Source organism: Equus asinus, chromosome 12, assembly GCF_041296235.1.
Source record: "Equus asinus isolate D_3611 breed Donkey chromosome 12, EquAss-T2T_v2, whole genome shotgun sequence".
Lineage (NCBI taxonomy): Eukaryota > Metazoa > Chordata > Mammalia > Perissodactyla > Equidae > Equus > Equus asinus.
Window position 1 is genome coordinate 51,600,718 of NC_091801.1, and position 25,052 is coordinate 51,625,769.

A 25,052-nucleotide genomic window follows, 5' to 3' on the forward strand; every position below is an offset into this window, starting at 1 on the left:
ATGAGTTTGAGCACTTCTGGAAATTATTTATATAGCAATTCATAAACTCCTTGTTCATTGAACGTTTTTTAAGGAAATGGTGAGAAAGAAAAGTCTGCAATAACTTTAAATCCTTCAACTTTATGTAGAGTTCTTCTTTTAATGAAAAGTGGACTTGATATTTTTTTCTGAGGACAATATGATCTAAATCTTGCAGAGAAGAATAGAATAATATTAATCTGTAGAATTATACTCAAAAACAAGAATATTCTTATCACATCAAACACATTTATCAATATTTGAAGACAAATGGCCCTAGGGTTAATGACAAAAAATTTACTGTTAAATCCTTGGTATTAGCTAATATAGTCATAATTGAAATGTCATTATATTTTTCTTGTTTATTTTAGAACTTTATGAATCTTTTAGTTTAGCAAAAATGTTCAAGTAATTCAGAAGTTTTGGGGAAGATTGGTCTATATGATTTCATTACCCTTTTAGAGTGCTGTAGATTATCAGATCATATTTACTCAATTGTGAGCTGCTTTAAATCCCTTTTGAAAAAAATAAAATAGAATTTAGATTAAATAGGACTATAAAACCCTTTCTAATATATTATTTTTGAGTCATCTGTGTAATCATTATTTATTAACATGAAGAGTCAAAAATCAAAAAGTATAGTTTTATCCTTCTATGTAGTCTATCACATTATTAAACGAGTCCCTAATTTCTGTTTTATCCTAATAGTCTAAAAGAATTTGAGTAATAGAATGTGTGTGAAGGCATTGTAATTTTGAGTACTATTTAGAAGGTAAGAATACTCTAGAACTCTCACAGTGAATTTTTATGAACAACATTTTATAGAGTCAATCAATAATACTGTTGATTAAAAAGCTTGAGAGAGAATTTCCTTTGAGATAGTAAGTAAAATTTAGGTATTTTGGGTGGTGCACACTGGACCAGAATAGTACTTCTTGAATGTACTCTTTTTCATAGAATTTGGAACCAAATGGCATTGGGTTTGAATTTAGAGTTTGCACCACTTGCTAACTGTGTGTCTTTGGGAAAATTAACCTCTTTTACACTTGCTTTCTTTATCTACAAAATTAGAATATTAGTACCAACTTTATAGGGTTGTTGTGTAGAGAAAATAGTACTGTTTCTCTAGTTTGCATCGTTATATACTCAAAAATGTGCCTTATTCATAACATTTTAAAAAGATCCTTTGGCTTACAAGTAATTTACATTTTTAATGTGCTTATCAGTTAAGCAGAAAAAGAGAAATCTGTCAATACAGGTGTCTTTTTTTAAAGCCTCGTAGAGAATATAGGATGTGAGTTAGACCTTGAAAAAAGGGCATGTTTGTTCAGGCAAGTGCAAGAGCAAAGATACAGAGGCAGAGCACATATACATCGGAAAGATCCAGCAGGAAGGATGAAGGACTTGAGGACATAATGGAAAGTAGTGCATGAAATAAGAGCTTTTACACTGCCCACAGTGGGGGAGAAATTCTGCTATTTGACATTAATTTACAGTACCTGGTTAAACTTAAGTGGTGTAAGAAGGAGATATAGTATTCATAGCCTTTTCTTATAGGTAATATAAAAAGAATTGTATATCTAGATTTTATTGCATCTTTATTTCTCTGCACATCTCTATTATCATTAGTCAAAATCATCTTCTGTTGTGAAAAGACAATAAGTTCTTCACAAGTAGTTCAGAAACTTGGATGCAAGAATATTAAGCTAAAATGATGACTTTAACGTACATCTTTTATTTCCTCTCCTTCTCTCCTACTTTTTGTATCATTGTTTCTCTGGTAAATCTTGGTAACTGCTACAACTAGGGATGTAATTTTCCTGGGGCAAACCATGTGGCTTTGGTATCAGAAATCATTTCAAGAGTTTATTTGTTTACATGAGTTAATTTACTCTTAGAATAAGTATAGAGTACTAGATAATATTTCTGTAACATGTCAGAGAGATCCTGTAGTACAGTCCAAAGGCCTGAGAACCAGGGGAGCCTCATGGCCAGAGACATATGAGATGTCCAGCTCAAAAGTGAGGCAGAAAAAAGGGGAGGAATTCCTCCTCCTTCGCATTTTTGTTTTATTCAGATCATCACCAGGTTGCATGGTGCCCACTCACATTGAGGAGGGCAATCTACTGAGTCCAGTGATTCAAATGCTAATCTCATCCAGAAACCCCATCACACCCAGAAATAATGTTTAATGTGGGCACCCCTTGGCCAGTTGACACATAAAATTAACTATCACAAAAAGAGAAATAAAACAAACTGATGCTTGATGAAGGTGATTCTTGCTTAATGTTTTCTTTGGCTTTATAGGGACAACATTAATTATAAGGATCTTCAAGGAAAATATTAGAAATTGGATGATATATTTATGTTATATGAATTTGAATATTTTAACAAACTTTGAAGTTTGCACATTTTTGTTACTCAAGTAATTTTCAGAGAAAATCTATTCCTTTTTAATGCAATAAATCCCAACATCACAACTTTTGGGTATTATTTCTACTCATTGTAAAGCTAGGAATGCCCTTTTTAAAATACTGTTTTCCTTATTTTCTTAGACTACATAGGTTTATAATCTTCTATTTACATTTCTAGAGTGTTTCTATGATTATGAGAACCACTGCTCTCTTCGGAAAGTAGGTTCACCATGAAAAGATTGTAATTCTGTTTTTACTTTTTAACTTAACCCAAAATGCATTTATTGAGTGGGTCAGCCATTGTGCACAAAATTTAAAATAGACATTATCCCGGTCTAGATAAACAGATCATCCAACTAATTATAATAGCTAATAATATATACCAACTAATTATACAGCATACCAACTAGTTATAAAATGTAGAAGACTGTGAGGCAGAAGTGTAATTTTATTGGAAAAGATTGGAGAGAGAATTACTTGTGTAGATCTTTGGGAAAAAACTTCCAAGGGAAGTTGAATTGTAAAGATTGAGTAGAACTTTGAAAGACAATACAGTGAAGTCAGAAGGGGATGATGGGCATGCTTGGCAGAGTGATGAGCATGAACAAAGTCTTGGAGTCAGGAAAGTATGGGATATATTTAGAGAATCTTAGGTAGTCTGGAATACCCACACAAAAAGTTATGGTGTGGGAGATGGGAAATGATAATAGATGAAGATAGAAAGTAGTTTAGAACTTAATTTGCATGACATTTTAAGGAACATGTGCTTGTTTTTTTTTTGATATAGGAAGCCATTGAAGGATTTTGAGCAAGGTACCTACATGATCAGAAGCATAATTTGCAAATATACTTCTGTAGACAGGGTGGAGAATGGATTGGATCAAGAGAGAGTTGGGATCTGAAGGAAGGGAAACTTAATAGAAGGTTATTTCAGTAGACATTGTAAGCCTGATTTAAGATAGTGGCAGGAGAAAAGGAAAAGAAGGGATAAATCTGAGTTGTTTAGGCATAGAACCAGCAGGGTTTATACATCAACTGAATGTGGAAAATAAGGAAAATGGAGGAATTAAATTCTGCGATTTTAAAACTTGGTTTATTAAGTGGGTGTTTAAATCTTTCATTGGAACTGGGATTACAAGAAGAGGAATAGCTGAAGTATTATGTTATGTTACAAAGGGGGATTAAAGAATTATATTTGAAACCAGACGGGCCTTTAGAAATTATGGAGTCCTAGGTTCTGAAGAGAGACTTTAGCCAGAGTCATCTTAATATTGTTGGATTCCTATATATTGGTTTTACAAAAAATTTTATTTGAAAAAACAAATGGGTCTTCCACTCAAAAAGAAAGTTTGAGAACTATTGCTCCAGCCCCAATATTTGACAAATGTAGCGTCTGATGTCCAAACAGGCAGATGTCTTGTTCAAGACTCACAATTGACATGTGTTTTTCTGAAGTGTCTATAGGACACTCCAGGAGCCATGCAGAGAGCCCAGGAAACAGCTAGAAATATGCTGTGAAACCCAAAGAAAAATCAAGGCCAAAACACAATGAGAGTTTATACTATAAAAACAAATAGTACTATCCAGAAAGAATGTGTTGGAATATAAAGAGGGTCCAGGAAAAAATCTTGGGAAACCAATGCCTCTAAGGAGTACAGAGAAAGGGAATCCAGTAAATAAAATAGATAAAGAAGCAGTTAGGTGAGAGACCAGGCCATATGTATAAATGTTAAGAGCCTGAACCTTGGGTTAATGAGTTTTAAACTCATTCCTGCTACTTATCGTATGGCAAGCACTCACAGCCTGTTGCTCCATCTGTGGAATACTAGAACCTACCTCAAAGAGTTGTTATGAGAAATAAATGAGATAAAGTAGAGAAAGCTTTAATGGAGTAGCTGGCATAGTTAAGCGTTAAATACTATTTTTAATAGCTAAAGAGAATAGTTTTTCAGAAACCAAGAGAGGAGGGAGTGTCAAGAAATAGAGGCTGAAAATCATTGTCTAATACCTTAGATAATAGTAGTATGATGAAGATCAAGAGGAGATTAAGGGATTTTTTTGGGATTCCACAGATAACATTCACAGCATAGCTTCAGGAGAATGGTAAAAGTAGAAGTCAAATTACAGTAGGCTTAAAGCATGAATGAAAAGTGAGGAAGCTGTGGCAAGAATTATAAATATGTCTTTTAAAATGTCTTATGTTGAAAAGAAAATCAAAGAAATGCAATGGCTTGAGAGGAAGGCAAGGTCAGTAAAAGTTTTATTTTTGGGATGCAGTGCAATTGAGGAAGCGATGGCATGAGACGATGAATGAAGCAAGGTTGTGTGAGAAGTAAGATTGCAAGTAGAGAAATTTCCTTTGGTGCAGAAGAAAAGGACAAGTGAAGATATAAATGCATATTTCTCTATATTTAAAGGTAGAAGTGTGGAAGTTGAGAGAGTTCAAGGTTGGTTTCCATCTTTTGCTGAAACGTAATGATCATCTGCCAAAATTAAGTGTTTTAGCATGAAAGGTTTTAAGGAAATAGAAGATTTTGATTTAGTGCTTCAGAAATAAGAGAGTCAACTAGAGATGGGTGTGCTGATTTGATGGCTTATGGTAGTCAAGAAGCATGAAATAAGCAGAGCCAATAGCATATGGTAAACGTATAATAAACATAGTGAATGGAAAAATGGATAGCATTCAATAAATTTAATAAATAGAATTAATAGTCAAGTAAAAGTCATTTAAATCAGTTTCTTCCTTACTAAATGGAATTCTTAAAGCCCTTTTAGTTATTTTTGTTAATGACTGAAGAAGAAATAGTTACCTTATAAAATCTCCTAAGTATAAGAAGTATTAGAAATTACCTTTTTTATTATTTTCTTCTTAAACTTTCTGGTTAGTTTATTATTTTTCTCTTCTCACTTTTCCTCCTGAAAAATGGGAATACATCTGTATTGTATAACATTTTATAGATGGTGCTGAAGATGTTCGGGTGATAATTAAGATTTTATTTTGAAATATGATTTGTTTAAATCTCAATTTGTTATACTTTTGTTGTGTTTTATTTTAGAATACTTAGAATGTTTTAACCTTTAGCACTGCCATATTACAATGGACATTGGGAGGAAGGAGCAAGCTTTCCAGTAATGATTTTCATTCACTTTGCTTACTATCTGCTTATCTTTTTTGAATCTCACTTTATAAATTAAACTATACCTTTTCATTTCTTTCTTGAGTCTCATTTATATTCTTGTTTCTGCCATGCTTGCAGTCATTTTCTTACTCTACCTCGCTCCAGATACAGTCAGACCATTGAACACCATCACAGGGATGGCAGGTATATTTTTCTTACAATTGAGTCTGTTCATAGAATTGCATGTTTCTGTCTATTGACATTATATGATTCACTTCTATTTCTGTTTTTTATATATACATATATGGTTATTAATGAAATATAGAAATATTATCCTTATAAGCTAGTAGAAAATAAAGCATATATAAACACTTTGATTGTATAGGATGTCAAAAATACGGCTTGCCTTTAATGTACTACGATTACCTCTTTGATAATTCTAAAAATTTAGTTTACCAGGAATTACAGTTAACTCTTGATTACCTAGAAAGATAGAATAACAGTATTTTTAAAAATTACTTGCAGTTTGCTCCCCTCCTTCCTCAGCAGAGCCCACAATTAGGTATTTAGACAGTACTGGTTGATTTGTACATATCTCAACACCACTTTCCCACCTCCCTCCACAGTTGAGGAGTCAGTCCTTAAAGTACTCAGATTGAACTGTTTAGCTTAACCTGGTGAAAGGTGACTGTGATCTACTTCTTGGTCATAGCAGATGATCCTGGATCCATGGAGAATGCGGGATCTGTGGAAAAACTCTTGTTCATTTCTACTGTATCACTCTTCCCCTTATATTGAAGGGAAATATCAATTACCTGGCATTTAACAGAAAGGAGGATTAACCGGAAAGAGAAGGGAAAGGTCTCTAAAGTTTGCAGTTTCTCAAGGCTATGTGTAGCTTTAGGGATTCGAAGCAGTTCAGTGACAGCATTTTGAAGACCTGCAGGCAGAGAAGAGAATGGCAATGATATTGCGGTGGTGGGTTCAGCTAGTACAGGTAAGGAAATTATGTGCTGTACTCACTCTGTTGTTTCAGAGTGATTTGGGTTATGTGTGGCCTCTTTTATCCTATTAATTTAGTTAATTAAGAGTTGATAATAAAAGAGTTTAGAAAAAAATGAAACTAATGGGTAAATTCCTAAGGATTGAATTCATGTTGATAAATGTGGAAGGAAACATAAGAGATAACATCAACAGTAAATTCCTAATAATTCAAAAGTTTTGTGATATCTTTTATTAAGTCTAATTGAAATTTAGTTCCTTCTAGATTATCATATGATAGTGGTTATTGCTATATTTAATTTTCTTTTGCATTTTCTCAGTCTCTTTTCTGTTATTTTGCTTCAAACTAAATAATTCCTTATGTGTTTTATTTTTACTATTGCTATGTATTACATCAGGACTATTTTTTGGTTGCTGTGCTTATACATATACCTTGCAAAAACCTGGAAAGTAATTATTTAACTGGCCTTATAATTGGCTAAGACCTTTCTTAAGGTGGGTGACGTGAATGAGACATCCCTGATTATAGGCTTATTCTAATTACCCTGGTGTTTTTTTGTTTCAATGTAAGTTAAAATCACATTAGTTTTTTAATAATCTGTATTATTCTTAGTCTTAGTTATCAGTAAGTAGATTGTCTGCTTTATATTACTTATACATAATTATATATATATGATATTATTATATATAGCTCTAGGTTGGTTACCAATTTCATACACTTACCCAAATTCTCGACCTCAGCCTACCTGACCTATTCTGAAGGATACATTTCTGAACCGCCTTTAGTGCCATGATTTGATTTGAGGTCAGGAACTACAATATCATTAATATTTATATTAAAATAAAACACAAGAAAATCAGTTATCAAATATCTTACTATAGGATTTTACATTACTTAAATGATTCAAATTTGTTAGTCTAGTGTACACCTGCTCCTAGGCATATTGGGTAGAGTAGATCTTGTAAGAATGAAGTTCTTGAGATGCATTTTAAAATATTATCTTTTCTCATTATCACTTTGATACATACAAAAAATGTATATACGTTTCAAGGCATAATAATAAAGTGAACATCCATGAATCTACTACCCAAACTGAGAACCAGAATATATGGTTATGTACCTTGCATCTACCTGTAGGCTCCAAGCCTATTGCATCTATACGCCTCTTCCACAGAAGTAGTAAATGCTATGCGGAATTTTCAGTTTAATGTTCTCTTCCTTTGCTTTTTTTGAAGTGACTTTGACCATTTGTTTTCACTGTGCTAACTTTCTGAGCTACTCAGTCCCTCTGACGCCCACTTCAATCCACTATGAGATGCTAGGGTTGTTGAAGATATAAAAGCTTATCTGGTCATCTATCCATTCTCCTATATTTATTACCATAACGTGATTATGCTTCTTGTCTTTAATTTAACCCCTGTACCTTTGGATATAATGCAACTGAGCACAACCACTCATTACCTTTCCATGTTGATATCATCTGTTGATCTCTTGGTTATGCTATTTTATTCACTTAAGATTTTAGCACCTGGTTTTAGTCTTCTTCTTCATCACACTTCCTGCCATCAGCCTGAATGATGTTAGCACTCACCTGAATGATCTGCTCAGCACCCAGTTATCTCCTTGACTCTCTCAAATTGGAGATAGTGAGCTTTACCGCTAATTCTTCTTCAGTCAGTCACTCCCATGGCCATGCTCTTAATGTTATCATCATTTGAAATTGTTCTACCTGTGAGATCTTAATTCAAATACTCCACTCTTGGACCAGAACTACACATAGCTCTTTCTTATTCTTTCATTGAGTGACTTCTACCTCACTAGTTCTTATTATCTCAACAGAGAACTCCACTCTCTGGATCCCTTTACCTTTCCCTATTAGTCTCCACTTTTCTTTACACGCTTACATATCCAGAATTTGAATCCATTCTCAGAAATATCCTCAGTTTCCTTGCTGCATTGTTCTTCTTTTATTTATTTGGCACAATTCAAATCTGGATCAGTCTCTTTCTCTTGTGGAATGGTTTTTGAACTAAATTATCCAAACTATCTCTCCAGTATAACTCTCTCCTTTGAAGGCCAGATTTCTCTATCTGATTGACATCTGTACAAGAATATTCTTGCAATGCGTCACAAATTTTAGTCCAAACCTGAAATTAGTATCATTCTTCCCAAGAATTCTTCTATTAGTGTTAACAGAGCATCATTTCATTTTGGAGGCTTGGAATTTCAGAGGTTTTCTTTGGTTTATTTATTTCTACATTTAATTTATATGGTAGTAGTTTGTCAAATATCATTGAGAGAAAAAAACCCATCCCTACTGTCAAAGAGGTCACAGTTCAGTGAAGTTAACAGGCTTTAGAATCAAAAAAGCTCAATTTAAGTTCCAGCTCAGAAAATATCTAATTGTGTGCTATTGTCCAAGTTTCTGTGAGCCTTAGTTTGCTTATTTCTAAAATGATAGATTGGATTATGTGACTTCTGAGAATCCTTCTAACCCTAACATTCTGTTTGTATAATTCTATATATTGAATATTTTCTACATTGTTATTTATATTGTTTGTCATCCATACCTTGTTCTCTGTTTCCACCCCTATCACTACAAGTCAGCCTTTTCCTGCTCTAATTCATTTCATATACTATTGCTGAATTCATCTGTGTAATTGATTGCTTAAAAATTAACTTTGTTCAGAAGCTTTTGGTCATTCTCACTGAAAATTGAACCCTGTCTAAGACATTTGAGATCTCCATAAACTGACTCCAAGGTAATTTTCTAACATTTTGCCATATGCCACTTTCTGTTATTTCTAGCATTTCCATTTGACTCTTTTTTCCCCCATCCAACTGGATTTATTGAACATAAAAAATTCTATGTACAAAGTAACCTGGACCTGCTGCTTCAAAACATTATCCTATCTTACTGATATTTTGATAAGTCAGTCCATAGAGTGTCAAAAAAGCAGCTTACTCTAAAATCAGTGAAAAAGTGCCCAGTGCACATTAAATGAATGGCCTAACTACTGGAATTTTAATAGCTCTTTAGGATAATTAATATAGGCAGGATCAAGTCCCTGTGACAGGCTGCTGGAGAACTGATATCAAACATCATGAGGCCATTTCGTGCACTGCCACTGTGATACCGTTGTGTTTCTGGATAATAATATTCCCATTATCTGGTTTGAGACATACCACAGGAATATTAGGGGGGGTCAGAGTCTAGCATAAGTGCTTGCTGGGCTAGAACAGACATCACCCCAGCATGCTCATCTAACAAGGTCCCATGGCAGCCCGATTAAGTCCTTGTGAATTTGTGCAGAGAACTTCAACAATGGATGGATTCTTCATTGTGTCCTCCAAGTGCTGCTCCAAAGTTGCCTTCGGCCTACCCACTTGTCTGCCCCGACCCAGGACCCTGCAACACGTGCCTTCCTTCTCCATGACAAGACTCTCATTTGACTCTTTCTTATGGTCTCCATTTCTCTGCTGAAATTTCTCTAGCTTTTCATGAATGTTGCCCATCTTTTCTACTACAGTCTTTAACATATTTTAAATTCCCTATCTGATAGTTCCAATGTCTGTGTAATCTCTGAGTTTGACTCCACTAATCGCTTTCTTGACAGAGGGCCTTATTTTTCTTGCTTTTTTTGTTTCTAGTAATTTTTTATTGACTCTTAGACATCATATCATCAGTAATGACTGAGTTGATAGTAGTTATGCCTGAAAATGTGCACACCTCTTGTTCTGTTAGACTGTGCGTGGGTGTGTTTTGGGAGGATTATTCATTCCTCTGTCTGCTACCTCTGACTATATGATTTGGACCAACCTTGTGAAGTGACAGCTAAAGGCAGCAGGCAGCAGTGTATATGAGGAATTTGCACTATACTCATACCACTATCCATGTAAAGCTAACAAAACAAAAAGAAGGCTAGTGAATTGCTCAAAGTTGGTCAGTGAAACTGTTGAACATAGCACTGAGATATTCTAGTGTGAGGACCATGCCTCGTCACATTTACTTGCATAATATAATACAATGCATAAGTCGGTCCTTTAGAGATACATCTTTAAAATGTTTGTCATTTTATTGAATCTTGGAGGACCTTGGAAGGGGAAACATAGGGCCAATACCTTGGTGGAGCAACTTGAATTTCTTACAATTGACAAAACTTTATTAAGCATCCACTGAAAATGAAAACTATGTATGTAGTAAAATAATTTTAATGATAGAATATGGGTATGTTATATTATCAGGATTTTCAAAATATATATTTTAAAGATGTATTAATTTGCTTCATGTGTAATTGTTGCTGGGTACATAATCCTGCCTATTTTTGTTTTTGTTTCTATTTTTTGAAGTAAAAATTAAATAAAAATGAAAATTATAAATATTTAATGAAATACTCAAAATATCTTCAAAACATTTGCACCTTATATGTTTCTGTGTGTGCATATTTTATAAAACAACATATCTTTGTTGTTCAGTATTTTATTCATTTCTAATGTTCTCAAGAAAATCGGGATATTTACTCTTTTCTTCTTTCTGTTTCCAATAGTGACTAAAAAAATACTTCTCTAGATTTGAGAACACTTTACTTCTCTTTTTGATGATAAAATAGGCTTATGGGTAGTAGTAGTATGTTTTTCTACATTAAAGATGTCTCACTTTCTCTCATCAATGTATGTATTATTCCTATTTTCACATTTTAGATTGTTATTAACTTGGCTGACTCTAGATATTGCTGTTATTTTTGTATGAGCTCATGTACTTTTAGCTAACATAAAGAATGTATGTTCAAGTGAACAGAAATGTTCAGTAGAGAAATTCTATCATGCCCAAAGATAAATTAATCTATCTTCCTTCAAAATAATAAAATATTTCTATTTCCACACAATACTTGTTTACCATGATTTCCATGGTATTTTGTGTCTTACAATTCTCTTAACTTTGGAAGTAATGCAAAAATAATATAAACTAGAATTTTTAAAAAGTTAAACTTGTACCTTGCACATTATAATAAACATGAAAATTATAGAATTGAATTATATAATTACTTTAAGTTATTTCTTATATTATACAAATATGTATATTTGCTATAAATTAATCTAAAATGTTTCATTTTTAAATTTGTCGTGTGTTTATTTCTTCAATTATGCAGCTAATGCTCAGAAAATCTCTAGACATTCAAGATATTTTATCAAAAATGTAATGCTATTGCTGTTAATCACTTTACTGTACTACACAATATTGATATAGGGAAGGCATTTCTTGCTTGAAACCTGGGATTGTACTTCTTGTCCTTCAGAGATAAGTCCAAAACTTTTTTTGAGATTTCAGCTTTTTAAAGAAATAATTTCTTTACAAAAAGGAAAGAATAATTCCTTAATAGCTTTACTTTTTATAAATTTATTTTTCAAGAAAACCTATTACATTTACATATGCCGTCTTTATAATATAAACATGAAATAAGTCTGTCAGATTTAACATAGACTGTAAGGTTTGAACTGCATTCTAGGACAATTTTCATTGATATCTGAATATTGCTTTGAAACTTTGCACTGTGCTGATTTTTTTTTTAAGTATTCCTAGTATTTTTCTATCATATTTAGAGAGGTACTCTACATTGATCTGGAGTTGTATCATTGTGATAGCTGAATATGAGTCATTATAGAAAAGAATGCCCACTGGCCTATTCTTCTCTGTTATACTGCATAACTCCCTTGTACTTTGAGAATAGGAATAGGGGAAGTAAGCAGCAAAGGTGATGAAATAAGTAGAAGTTGTGCCAGATACTTAGAAATTTAAAAAATCTTTTAAGAGCAACTATTCTGAGAGGCAAAATGATTCAAAATGGATAACTTCACTAGATGATTATACAATTATTTTTCCCCTTAGAAATCCTCATCTCAAAATCTGTATGTGCTATTATATACTTTCAAAGCTGGGTTGTTACACTAATGGCTCTTGTTACAATACTGTCAGTCAATATGAATTAGCTGTATTTGTGGAGGGGCTGTTAAAATATATCCTCTGCAAATTCTTACAGTTTAAAATAGAGGCCATTAAATCATGCAGAGCGGTAATCTATATCTATCCAGGTAAATGGCAATTACAAAAACTGAACTATTTTAAACACATATTAGAAAATATAAACTATTTATTAAAAAAATAGAACGATGACAGATATTAAATCATTTTTTAAAAGATAACCAAATTATTTACCTAAGAAAGATTTAAATTTACACGTGGGTGGTTCCTAAACTTTTATATGGCTTGCCCTTTGGCAGTCATGTAAAACTCATGGCCGCTTTCTTTAGAATAGTGTTTTAAAATGTATGAAGAAAAATAAAGTAAGTAAGTAGGGTTACAAAGGAAACTGCTCATATTGAAATACAGACCCCAAGTTAAGAACTCCACTAAAATATTTTATGCCTTGGTTATCTGTTATTTCCCAGGTCTCAGTTGCTACTATTCAAAATTAATTTGGAAGTTCATATCTTAAAATTAAAATTCACCAAGAATTTAGGCAGAAATTGTCAAGTTTTATATCTCAATCCCTTAAAGAACCTGCTGTGAGACTGGGTACTATATATGAGACGTAGGCATTGCTGCTTTCAATTTTCTCATCAATAATCTTAGTTCTTACCTAGTAAGACCTATTCTTACCCAATTGTGGGAGCAGGAGCCTAGTTTGACCTTCTGTTGTGTTATCCAAATTTAACATATGGTAGCTTTCCATTCACCTTAACTGTGGTGGAGCATTTCAGGAAATTCTACCTTCTACTGTGGTTCTTCTTATGTTTAACTTATTAACTGATTTTCATTTCACACTCTGGAAATCATATAATTTGTATTATTTGTGAATATGGAGATTAAAATATAAGTAAAATTTAGAACATTGACTATAGTCTTTAAACAACTTTTTCACTAAAATGATTTTTTTTTTTAAGGAATATTTCCTCAGGAGTGACCTTGTTTGCTTTATAAATAATAGTATTCTTTTAAGGACCTAGAACATAGCAAGACATTTGAAATAATTCTCTGGATTTCACTCACAATTGTACGTTTCAATTATTAAAAATGTAGTATCAAAGAAGTGAAAGTGTATATCCTAACATTTCACTTTCCACTTGGAAAAATTGCTGGGTGGAATAAGAATAAATCAAATTTTGCATAAGTAAATAAAATATTAGCCTAATTTTCTGTTGGGGAAGTCAGAGATACTCCACAAGGTTTTGTTACCACATGTTGCATAATGAGATATGTGTATTATTAACTTAAGATAATAGTAAGTCTGAAAGTAATGTAGAGATTGGTACTCTCCAAAAATAGGCTTTAAGGAATCTAAGATATATATATATATATATCCCTTTGATTCTGATTATCTATTGTGATGAAGATATTCAAAGATATGTACACCAAAAACATTTAACAAACTATTGAACATATTTATTTCTAAAGAGAAGTGTTCTCTCTAAAATAGTTTTTCAGGGGCAAAAATAGAATAATGATTTTTTACACTATCAAGTTGTCTTTTTAATTTTTCTCTTTGACAGGTAATTGAATATTGTATATGTATTTACATTTAATCTCAGCTTTTTTGACATATTCTGGGTACACATATAAAAATTCTAAACTTTTCTTAGGAATTCAACCATATTATGGTACATGGACTTAAAAATATTTTAAAATTGTTTGACTTATATGTTACCCTATGAATTTAAAGTGTAAGATAATCACAAGACATGTTGTAGAATAAACCCAGTATTTACTTCCTAAAGTCATCTAATCTAACGTCTACCGGTCCGAAATTGTATGCCATATAATTAATTATATTTGAGAAGTTATGTCCTTTATATTCCTACTTTTCTTTAATTGCTTGTATTTTTAATTACCAAAAATAGGATTGAGAAAATTTATAGGTAAAGTGGAGGTCTTTGATACATTCGTCTTGAGGGAGACTAATGCTTTCTTTACTACCTATAATAATAGAAGCATTTCCATTTTTATGGTTACAACTAGGTGAGGGGGTAATAGTTTAATTTGAAGTATACTTGGAGTATGCATTACTTTGGAGTTCCAGAGCCAAAGCTAGAGTTTTTAGGGTTGTATCACAGATAGTGGGGCTGGAGTTAGAAAATATTTATTGATTACATGTTAGTCATAAAAAGATTATGCTAAACTCCAGGGATACAAAAATAAATGATAATAGGTTATTTAAATTTAAGTATACTTCTTTCAACAAGGATTAGGTTTTGATATTTGATTTATTTGTGGTCAAAGAAATCACATTGTTTCACAACCATTTTTATTTCAATAAATTAATACCTATTCTGAGTTGTACTGGTTGACATTGCTAAAGTGCACAGAGAGAGATGGCATAGATTGGCTGACGATGTGGTGATTTTCTTGTGGACCATGTTTAAGTATGGCTACAGGCTGCAAAGTTGTACTTTTTCTTATAATACTTTGATTCTTCTGTTTGAATGTTCGTCTGTATTAGTATACTATGATTGTGCCAAAAGCCTTTTTATATCTTAGTTGGTATACTAATAAATAGCCTTAGGGGCTTGAGAATTAGTGTTTATATGCTTTTCTTCACTCTTTTGAAAATGTTAGGAGAAGTCATTGAATTCTTTTAAAATAGAATACTTCACATATTTCACATGTTCCATTTAGGCAATTCAGTTTTAAAAGCAGACAAGTTTTGTTTGTCATTGATTATAACTGAGCAACTCCTTTTATCTTCACTGGGAATTGCTGTTAAAGGCAGATTAGGAGTCAGAAATTCTTAAGAAGTTCAGTGAGAATTTGTTCGTGATATGTTGGGGAAGAGAAATTTTTTTACATACTCAATAATTTTAAACAATTACCTTTTTCAAAATCAGTTTGATGCATCATAACCAAATAGTAGAAGGGCACTAAAGATCAACTGAGCTGCTTTTTGACTAACGTTTCAGGGATTGTGAAGCAGCAGATAGACAGCCATATCACAGATCCAGATCAACAGAACAACGGCCTCTCCTAGAGCGGACCACCACCCGCTCCAGATCCACTGAACGTCCTGATACAAACCTCATGAGGTCGATGCCTTCATTAATGACTGGAAGATCTGCCCCTCCTTCACCTGCCTTATCGAGGTGAAAGATAATCAATCAGACTAACTTCCCCTTTGCCCCACCAGCACATCATTTTATTTTCCCAGCAGCTAAATGGTCTCTTCTATCATCCTTGGCTGATCACTAATAACAATCAATACTAACCTTTTCAGTGTAAACACACTATTTATATTCAGCAGATATAATAGTGTGTGGCTACCATTGTAATTTGTTTATTAACTGTCCTGACTGCATTTGTTTTGTGATTTCTCATTTATCAGGAGTCTGGGTAAATCCCCACATAATACACCTCATAACTATCATGTTCTTCTCCTACAGAATGAGAAATTGTTTGTGTCCATTAGACATCACTTTTGGAATAATCATCATATTGACAATAAATAAAACTAGATTTTTAGTTTCTTTCTATCAATACTAAATCATGTATTAACCAATATCTTCTTTACCTGAATTTTTAATTGTTTAGGGTCTTATTTGTAGTTTCATGAGATATTTTCTGATAGAGGGATATCTACTATAAGCCTGAGTAAAAATCTCTTTGGATCAAGGGAGGGAGGTTAGTACTAAGAGTTTGAAATCTGGTAGAAAGAAATGTAAAGCATTACCTTTTATTTTTTGAGCTGCAGAATTCTCCTCTTTCTTTCATGTGGATAGAATACTAATTTACATTAATAATTCCATGGATTTTTACTGTAGAATTTTGTGTGCATGTATCTGTGTATGTATGCATATTACACAAAAATATAAACATCTTTTGCTATTTAATCATTCAAATGTCCATATTTTGTCCTACTTTCCTAACCTTTTAATCAGCAGCTAAACTTCTCTTAAAATTGAACTTATGCAGCTATCATATGAACCAAATGTATTAAAAGCATTTAACTCATTCTATTGAAAATGCATATTAATGGTCTGTGTTATAGGTCTCATCCTCGTACTGGGTCTGTCCAAACAAGCCCATCAAGTACTCCAGTGGCAGGACGAAGGGGCCGACAACTTCCACAACTTCCACCAAAGGGAACATTGGAGAGAAGTAAGTTTTATTTCTAATTATGTCATATAGGAAATACACATGGAGGCTAAGGTGAATCAAGATTCTTTTTACTACCTTTGTGTTAGTTTTCTTCTTTTGTTAATTGAATGCCTTAGTTGCATTTCCTGGTAGTTATATTTATAAATATATGTATAAATATTATATACTTTGCATTTAAAATTAGTAATATTTGTTGGTAAAATGACCTATTATTGCTTTTGCACATTTTTCAAATTTAAATAAATGCATTTTAAAAAGCAAACAATCCTATTAAATAAGCAGTTGGATCATATTTCTTTGCTACAACTAAGTTTATGTAATTGTTGATAGTTACATAAAGTTTATTAGTAACTAGCCAAATCAATTTTCACACACTGCAAAGGACTGGTTAGCTGATGCACAACAATGATGATCCTTCTCAAAACTGGAGTACCAGAAAAGGTAATCATGAATATCCAAAGAAAGATGCATGTTGTACTGATATTTTTAATACTTTCAAATTTTTGCATAAGAAGCACTATTTGCTTACACACAGATGAACATATTCCCCAAACATCTATAATTTCTTGGATAAAGGACCTCTAAAAGCATGGATGATAGAATATAATGATTTTTAACATCCTTTTTTAAATGGTCCCTTTATTTGGTAACTGGATATGCTTTGCCAAATATATATATATATTTAAGTCATCATTTAACTTTTCTTTAATAGATGATACATTTTGTACCTTTGGAAATTTCTGTTGTTTTTAACCCCTGTGCTTTGGTTCCCTTTTTTGTTCTGTTTTTATTTTGTTTTTCCTAGACAATGGAGTCAAGGAGATAGAACCTTATGAAGGTCTGTACATAAAGGAGGGTTTGTTTTGTGCTGGTAGCCTTTTTTGGGGGGCTATGTAAGCAAAAATAAACCCAACTGCAATTGATGTCCCTCCATTGTATAGACTTTTATATACAGTAGAATTATTTTGTTTTATGATTTCTGGTAAAGTATTCAACTTTTGTTTTACTTGGAAATTTTACCAAGAAGTTAAATTTCTTTGATTTAGTCAAGTAAGAATGCAAAGAGTTTAACTTCTTTTAAATGACAAGATAAAATTTCCTCTTTTTAAAAAATTTAATTTTCCTTTTAAGCAGAATTCTATGTTTTGTACCAGACTTTAACCAAAGATATCAATTGCAGTCTGTGTTTATGTCATTGAGGATGTACACCTAGTCTAGTTGTAATTATCATCATATATTTCATTTTGTATTTATGATGATCTTTTAATTATTAAATTTGGCTTTCTAGAAAAGAAAGTTGTTGAATTAGATAGTGATTGTGGTTTGTATTTCCTTCCTACATCATTTTTCACATTGTAGCAAGACTACTGTTAAATATGTACACTTTTATTATCAAGACTACATTTTGGCTCAAGAGAAAATATTGGCATGATATATGGAGCATCATACCTTTTCTAGGACAATAAAAATTCCTCTGTTAATTATGGAATTCTTAAATTGACTTTGTAACTTTATTAACTGTTTTTATTTCTTTTCCTGATAAATCTCCAGCATATAAAATAATGCTTGGCACATTATGGGCCCTCAATAAACATTTATTGAATGAATGCATGAAATATTTATTTAAAAACTGAAAAGCTACTTCAAATAGCATATAAAGTACCGCTAAAATAATCTTGTCTTTCTACATATGTTTACATTAAAATCCATATTTCTATAACCTATTTGTAACAAATTTCTAAGTGGATTGTATTTGGGCAGCAATACTTTCATTGCCTTACATAACTTGGAACAAGTTGTCTTCATGTCGGTTGTGGTTGAATGATTTATTAACTTCTATCTTGTGGTCCTTTCTATTTGCTATGTACCATGATTTTAAACAACTTAGAAGTCTTGTGACTAATGGTCTATTCTGCTGCCTGATAAAAAGATTTCAGCAGCATTTCTATAGTTCTGTTATTTGCGTAAGAATGGGGATATATAATTTTAAAAGTACTTTTCATTAGAAAAGTTCTGTAGTATGTATACAATTTTTTGTCTCCCCAAGATTTTTAAAGATAGAGTTTTGACATCATTTGTTGGCATAAGTCAGAAATGTAGTTTGTCACAATTTTTAAAAAAATTCAAATTTAATCTTTTATAACAATAGTCTATTGAGACATGAGTAGCTCCATTCTTTGTAATAATAAATATACCAGAAAACCCACACAGAGCTGATAAGAAAGTCAGGGTTGAGAAAGTTTTTAATGGGCTTGTCAACAAACATTCTATATACTATCTGTTTTTTGCCCTGTAGAATCTATTAAAACCACAGGTTTCCTTTAATGTCCCCAATTGTGACTTTTCCATTTCTATAAATGAAAAAGAGGAAAGCCAAAACCTGCCTTATCCTTTCCAGTATGAAATAAAAGGATTTTTTGGTTTTTGTTTGTTTTGTTTTGCTTAAAAGTATGGATGGTTTTTAAGGGTGTTTTCATAAATGTTGATATGAAGACTTCAGTAGATGCATGGTTGTGTAATTCTCTTTAGATTTAAAGGAAATTTATAATATCTCTTTTAGAAATCAACTTCTAACTGAAGTTAAAGGTACATAACCCAAAACTGATGATCTAAATCAAATTGTTTGGATTATCTCCTAAAAATTTGTCAGAAGTTGTAATTGAATGGCATTACTTTAGAATCAAAGTTATGACATGTTTATTTTCTGATCTTGTTCAACAGCTAAAAAATGTGCAAGTCCTAATTTAATTCCTTTTGATTTTGGTTATATTTTAGTCTAATTAAATTAATTTAAAGCCTTATATATGATGGTCTTGATAACGGTACAGTATTAGTCATCTTCTATCTCAGAACCAGAGAACATAGGAGCAATATAACGAAGATGCAATGTACTAAACAGCTGTGAGGCATGATTATTATTATTTATTTTCTCCAACTTTGATGCACTGGCATTTTGTAAAAATAAAAGGGATTATAATATTATTTTTTGTTTCTCTAGGAGAAAATTTATATAATATTATTTTCTAAGAATATACAAGTTTATAGACAAAGTATTTTGCCTCCTTTACACAGTTATCACATTTCGCAATATTTTAGGGGCTACGATTTCTTTTACAAGTTGAAGCTGTCATAAAAGGAGACAATGTGATAATTTATCAACAGTATACTCATTTGCTTCCATAACATGTCAGAAACTCATTAAAAATAATCTATTAGTCTCCTTATAATCACTCACTATATCATGACTAATTTGAAATTTTTTGTTTTGTTTCACTTAAGAGTAACAAATATACATATCTGGTCTTATCTTTTTCTTTACTTTTACTTGTGCAAATACAGACGTCAATGAAGAAACTGGGCATGTGGAAGAGCAGGGGGGAGAAAAGCAGGGTGAAGAGGTCAAGGCAGGTCTGTGTGTCTAAAATAAATAATTGAATGTTGTAGAAGTATTACTTTTCAATTTTATGTAGGACTTTGGGCTCCAATTTATAAATGCACAATAAAGAACAGATTGTTTTTCAGTACTAATTTTAAAATAAATTACCTAGTTTTATTAATGGAGAGATATTACATAAGCTATTTAGGTAACTTATCAGATTATTTAATTTACCTTGAACATTTTCCTTAATGTTTAAATTAGACTAAAATTATAGACAGTTCCTCTGTCCAAGATTTATACTTTACATTCAGTTTATTTATTCAAAAATGTTTATTGAGTACCTACTAAAACACTATATTTTACCATGTGTTACCTGAAAAGGTATGTTGAAGTCCTAGCCTCTTCTCTCAAGAATTTTGATTTTGTAGAGGGAAATTACAAGTAAATATAGAGCTGAATATAAATTCCAAAGTTTTGGTTCTTTAAACTTTCAGAGACTATCATTTTATCCATAAAATTATTTTCCTAAAATAACATTTAACTGTAATTTCCTCTTCTTCATCCCAGCTCAATATCGTTCTAATATTTATTCACAATCATAATTTCTCCCCACAGAGTCCTCCTTCTAAATGCTATGGAGGTCCTTCATTTTGGTGTTTTTAAAGTCCCTATTGTGTTTATGTATCATAATATTTGCTACTTCCTTTGTCAGAATATTTAGGAAAGGATTTTAAAACTTAAAATAGTATATAATCAGTAAATATATTTATACACTTCCTTTATCAAATTTTCACTTAAAACTGAGAATTGAAGCTTCATCTTATTAAAGCTGTTGGTTTTTTAAAAATTTAAATTTCTTTAAACAGTGCAGAATAACTTTAGATCTAATTTTATCATGTTTAACTCATCACCTTTTTTTATTCATGAATAGTAGGCCGTACTTTATGCGCCTTTTGTTCTCTCCTTTACCACTGTGAAAGCAATGCCATTGTGTATATTGTGCATGAGATGTATTTTCATGAATGCATTCTCTCAGTTTGTAATTTAAGATAGAAGACTCTGAATTTTCAATAACTATTTTTAATGTCAAAAAGATGAGGAAAATCATCAGAGTACATCTGGTAATGAAAATAAAGGCAAGTTTAGATACATATTTATAGAAATGTATAACTATCTCTGTTCTGAATATCTAGTATACTAACTACTAGAATGTCACGCATCTTCCATTTTCCTGAAATGCTATAGGAATAACTCTTTTATGAAATACTATAAGAATGAATTTCATTTTAATTTAGCTGTACAGTTAATGTTTTCCTATTTGTCCATTCCTATATATCTTATACTAGTCTATACGAATACTTAAAGGCTTTCACACTTCATGAATTGGCTTCCACAGTAGTCATTTCTTAGGATATCATTTGTTTGGGGACTTCAGCTATAGTTAATAACACTTTTATTTATTTTTAACTTCATTAAGACAAAGAAGCTCATTAGTTGAACCAGTTTGTCGCCTATGCTTTATTCTCAAAATTAACTTAATTAGTGAATAAAACCCACAAATATAATTTTTCTATTATAAAATGACTCCTTTTATATTCATTAATCCTCATTTTATTTTTGTTTTTATTACTTCTCGTATAGGATAGGAAGGATATACTTTACTCTTCTTGTGTTCATTAATGTGAGGTGTCATGTTTAGTGCATGGATTTGTTTCCCCAATGTGTGATGTCATCTTTTGTGGTGTGCTTGGTTTTTATTTGGGTTGTTAATGACCTTAGTTATTAATCACTATTGTCTGTTTTCAATGTTGCAAAGACTATGAGGGAGAAACACCCAACCCACCTAATAATGGGAAAAAAGGCAAGTCTAATGTGAAGTTAATAGTGCCTTTCTATGTATTAGACATCTAGTATTGACATTTGTGATGTGTGTGAATATGGCTTCTTAAATTAAATAGGCATAAATACAAGTATTAGTCCCAATTTAAGTTATCCAATATTTGAAATCTTCTTTTTTAAAAATATATTTCTGAATATGAAATTCATCTTTAAAATACTTACCTTATTGTTGGATCTTGATACAATTCCATTCTGCTGAAATGCATGGCATTAAAATGATAAGTTTTGCTTTTTGGTCATGTTAAGCAGTAATGCATGATAACATGAGGAAAATGGTGATTGTCATGTTATCATGCATTTAGAAAACACACAACATAGATATTTGTCAATCCAGAAATTGTTTTAAAATTGAACTATTTAAAAATATTTTAAAGCAGAATTTTAAAGTAGTAAATGAAATGAACTGAATTATCAGTTCAACAATACTAAACAAACATTTATAATATTTGTAGATTTTTCACACTTCTATACATATGAATTAATATATTGCCTAAGCGGCTAAAAAAGATGCTTGATTTTGAATACTTAGATTAGTTTTTCTATAATTATTAGTGACTTAATTCTGTAACACATCACAAGTAAGTTCTGCCAAGAACAGTTGGACTGTATATATATATGTTTTGTAGTAATTGATAATCAAATACATATAGCTACACATAGTGATTTAGAATGTCAGCATTTAAAAATACTTAAATAAAAAAATCAACATTATAAAATTTCTCTATATCATAACAGTTATCCCTTGTAATTGGGCCAAATTAAGAAATGAATAGTTTTATGCCTCAGTAATTTAGTTGAAATGTCCTTTAGTCTTGAATGTATTCTTTCTTTTCCTGTCTCCATCTTTTATAAATAATGTCTACGATGTTACATGTAAGATCTAATTAGCACTAAAATAATTTTATGTTTTTTTCTTACTGTGAATGTTTAATTATTCATTAACAACTGTCCGCATATAAAATTCTTAAAATATGCTAGGATATTATAAAAAAGTGAAAATAATGTAACAAAATAAATAAAACTAAGTCAAATATTGTAAAATAGAATAGTCTCCATAAAACAAGAAAAATTTAAATGAACTCTCAATGTTTATTTACATATTTGTCATTTTTATCTATTTCTTGACCTGCATGTTTTTTGCTTGTTACCTATGAAGGGATATGTTCATATGTACTTACACTTATGTCAGTGATCTGAAAGAGTAAATATATCTTCTTAAATGTTCAGTCAATTATTAGAGTGCAGCAAGTTTTAAGAACAATTAGTACCATTTTGTATTTAAAAGTATCAGGATAGTATCTGCTTCACATGAAGTCACTAAGCTAAAAATTTTAACTAAGTACTCTCAGCAGGCTTTTTTAGTTTCCTCATCTCTAGATGGCCCTGCATACTATTAAATCTTTCACCTCTAGACTTGTCTGCTTTCTCATTTCCTTTGATCTTGCAAAAAAAGGTTCTACTCACAATGATCATTGGGACCTCACTCACACTCATTGTTAATTTATTTTTTATCATTTACATAAACATCTTCTCCACTGAAAAACATCACTATTGTAATGTAGACCAATCCTGCATATGATATAGTTGGACCTACGAAGAAGTTAGTGAATAAAAATTGGAAAGATGAGAACTCTGTATGTTTTACATATGCTAACTCTTGTTTTTATTTAGTTTAATCTTTTGGTGGTCTACGTGTGATTAAGGTCTAGGTATCTAATATTTCCTTCTGCTGTTTTGTTTTGGGAGAGACAAAAGAGTATATGTACTCTGACATATTCAGAGTGAAAAGAAAAGCTAACTCTGAATTCCATCTGTAACCATGTGTTAGAAATTGCCCAAGAATTGAGTTGAGTGGTAGACTTATCAACAACCTCTCTGCTGATTTAAAATGCAAAGGGAGGAAATAATGAAGATAGCTTTATTCTACATCTTACTGTGAAGTGCCCACATATCATTTTGGAATAGACATAGTGTACATTGCCCTTCAATTAGTGAGATATGTGATCAGTCAGGCAGAGCTTCTCCATTAACTTTGCATTAAGGTCAAATTCTTTAGTACATGGAACTGGTTTCTGAGTTCTCAAATGACTGTTAACCTAAGGCCAAGCCCTTTTAATACATTGGTTCTTTATACCTCTAATGAGCTAAAATGAGACTGTACTTATTCCATAGCATAGCACTATAAATGAAAACTCAAAGAACAGCATAATTGATGAGTTTCCAGCTACTTATATATATATTTTCATTTATTTATTCATTCTTTTTATCAATAATTTTTGAATACCTACTATGTTCCAGTCTCTGTTCTGGGTACTGCAGATATACTAGTATACATGTCAACCAAGGTCCCTGCCTTCATAATCTTTACATTTATTGAGGGAAGCAAATGATAAATAAAAGAACATATCATGTAATTTCAGACAAGTGCAAAGAGAGTAGGGTAAATGATTTTGATAATGTGTTCTGAGAAGTAGTCCCACCTAGGTAATATTTGAGCAGAGACCTGAATAAAGTGACAGAATTACCACATGAAGGTCTGGGAAAGAAGAATGGTTCTGACAGAGGGAACAGCAAGTGTGATGGCTCTGTAATGGGAGCAAGCTTGACTTGTTGAGTGTGACAGAGTGAGCAAGGGGGAGAAAGGGACTGAGGGTGACTCATATATGATCTATAGAGAGCAATGTTAGGAATTTGTTTTTCACTGAGTTTAGTGGGAAGATTTTGATTAAAGTGACAATACCATTTCTTTTGTAATAAGATCAGTTTAATTGCTGTGTTGAGACTAGCCTGAAAGAATTATGATTGGAAAAGGAGAACTGTTAGGAGGCTTTTGCAATAAACCAGGAAAGAGATGATAGTGGCTTAGACCACAGTGTTAGAAGTAGTTGGATTCTGGATAGGTATTAAAGATAGAGCCAACAGAATTACTTGACAAGGAGAAAGAGAGAGATTCTAGGATGACATCCAAGTTTTTGGCCTGAGTAACTGGAAAAATATGGAATTTCTAGTAACTGATATAGGGAAAAACTTGAGAAGAATAGATTTGTAGGAATATCATTGCTCAATTTTGGATATG

General features: G+C 31.8%; 1 protein-coding gene and 1 pseudogene across 49 annotated transcripts in view; one reads left to right on the forward strand and one right to left on the reverse strand.

Moving 5' to 3' along the window:
• Positions 1–25,052, forward strand: part of RIMS2 (regulating synaptic membrane exocytosis 2) — a 572,997-nt gene that overhangs the window by 354,286 nt on the left and 193,659 nt on the right. For 17 of the 49 annotated variants that reach the window (XM_044743842.2, XM_070481457.1, XM_044743829.2 and 14 more), the window contains 2 exons: positions 15,507–15,686; positions 16,589–16,698. In XM_044743842.2, the coding sequence (XP_044599777.1) occupies positions 15,507–15,686; positions 16,589–16,698 (290 nt within the window). Of the gene's footprint in view, positions 1–5,689; positions 5,756–15,506; positions 15,687–16,588; positions 16,699–17,503; positions 17,537–25,052 lie in introns of all 49 variants that reach the window. The other 32 variants (XM_070481448.1, XM_070481450.1, XM_070481439.1 and 29 more) reach the window with 5 other exon arrangements.
• Positions 9,657–10,070, reverse strand: LOC123290203 (ragulator complex protein LAMTOR5 pseudogene; annotated as a pseudogene).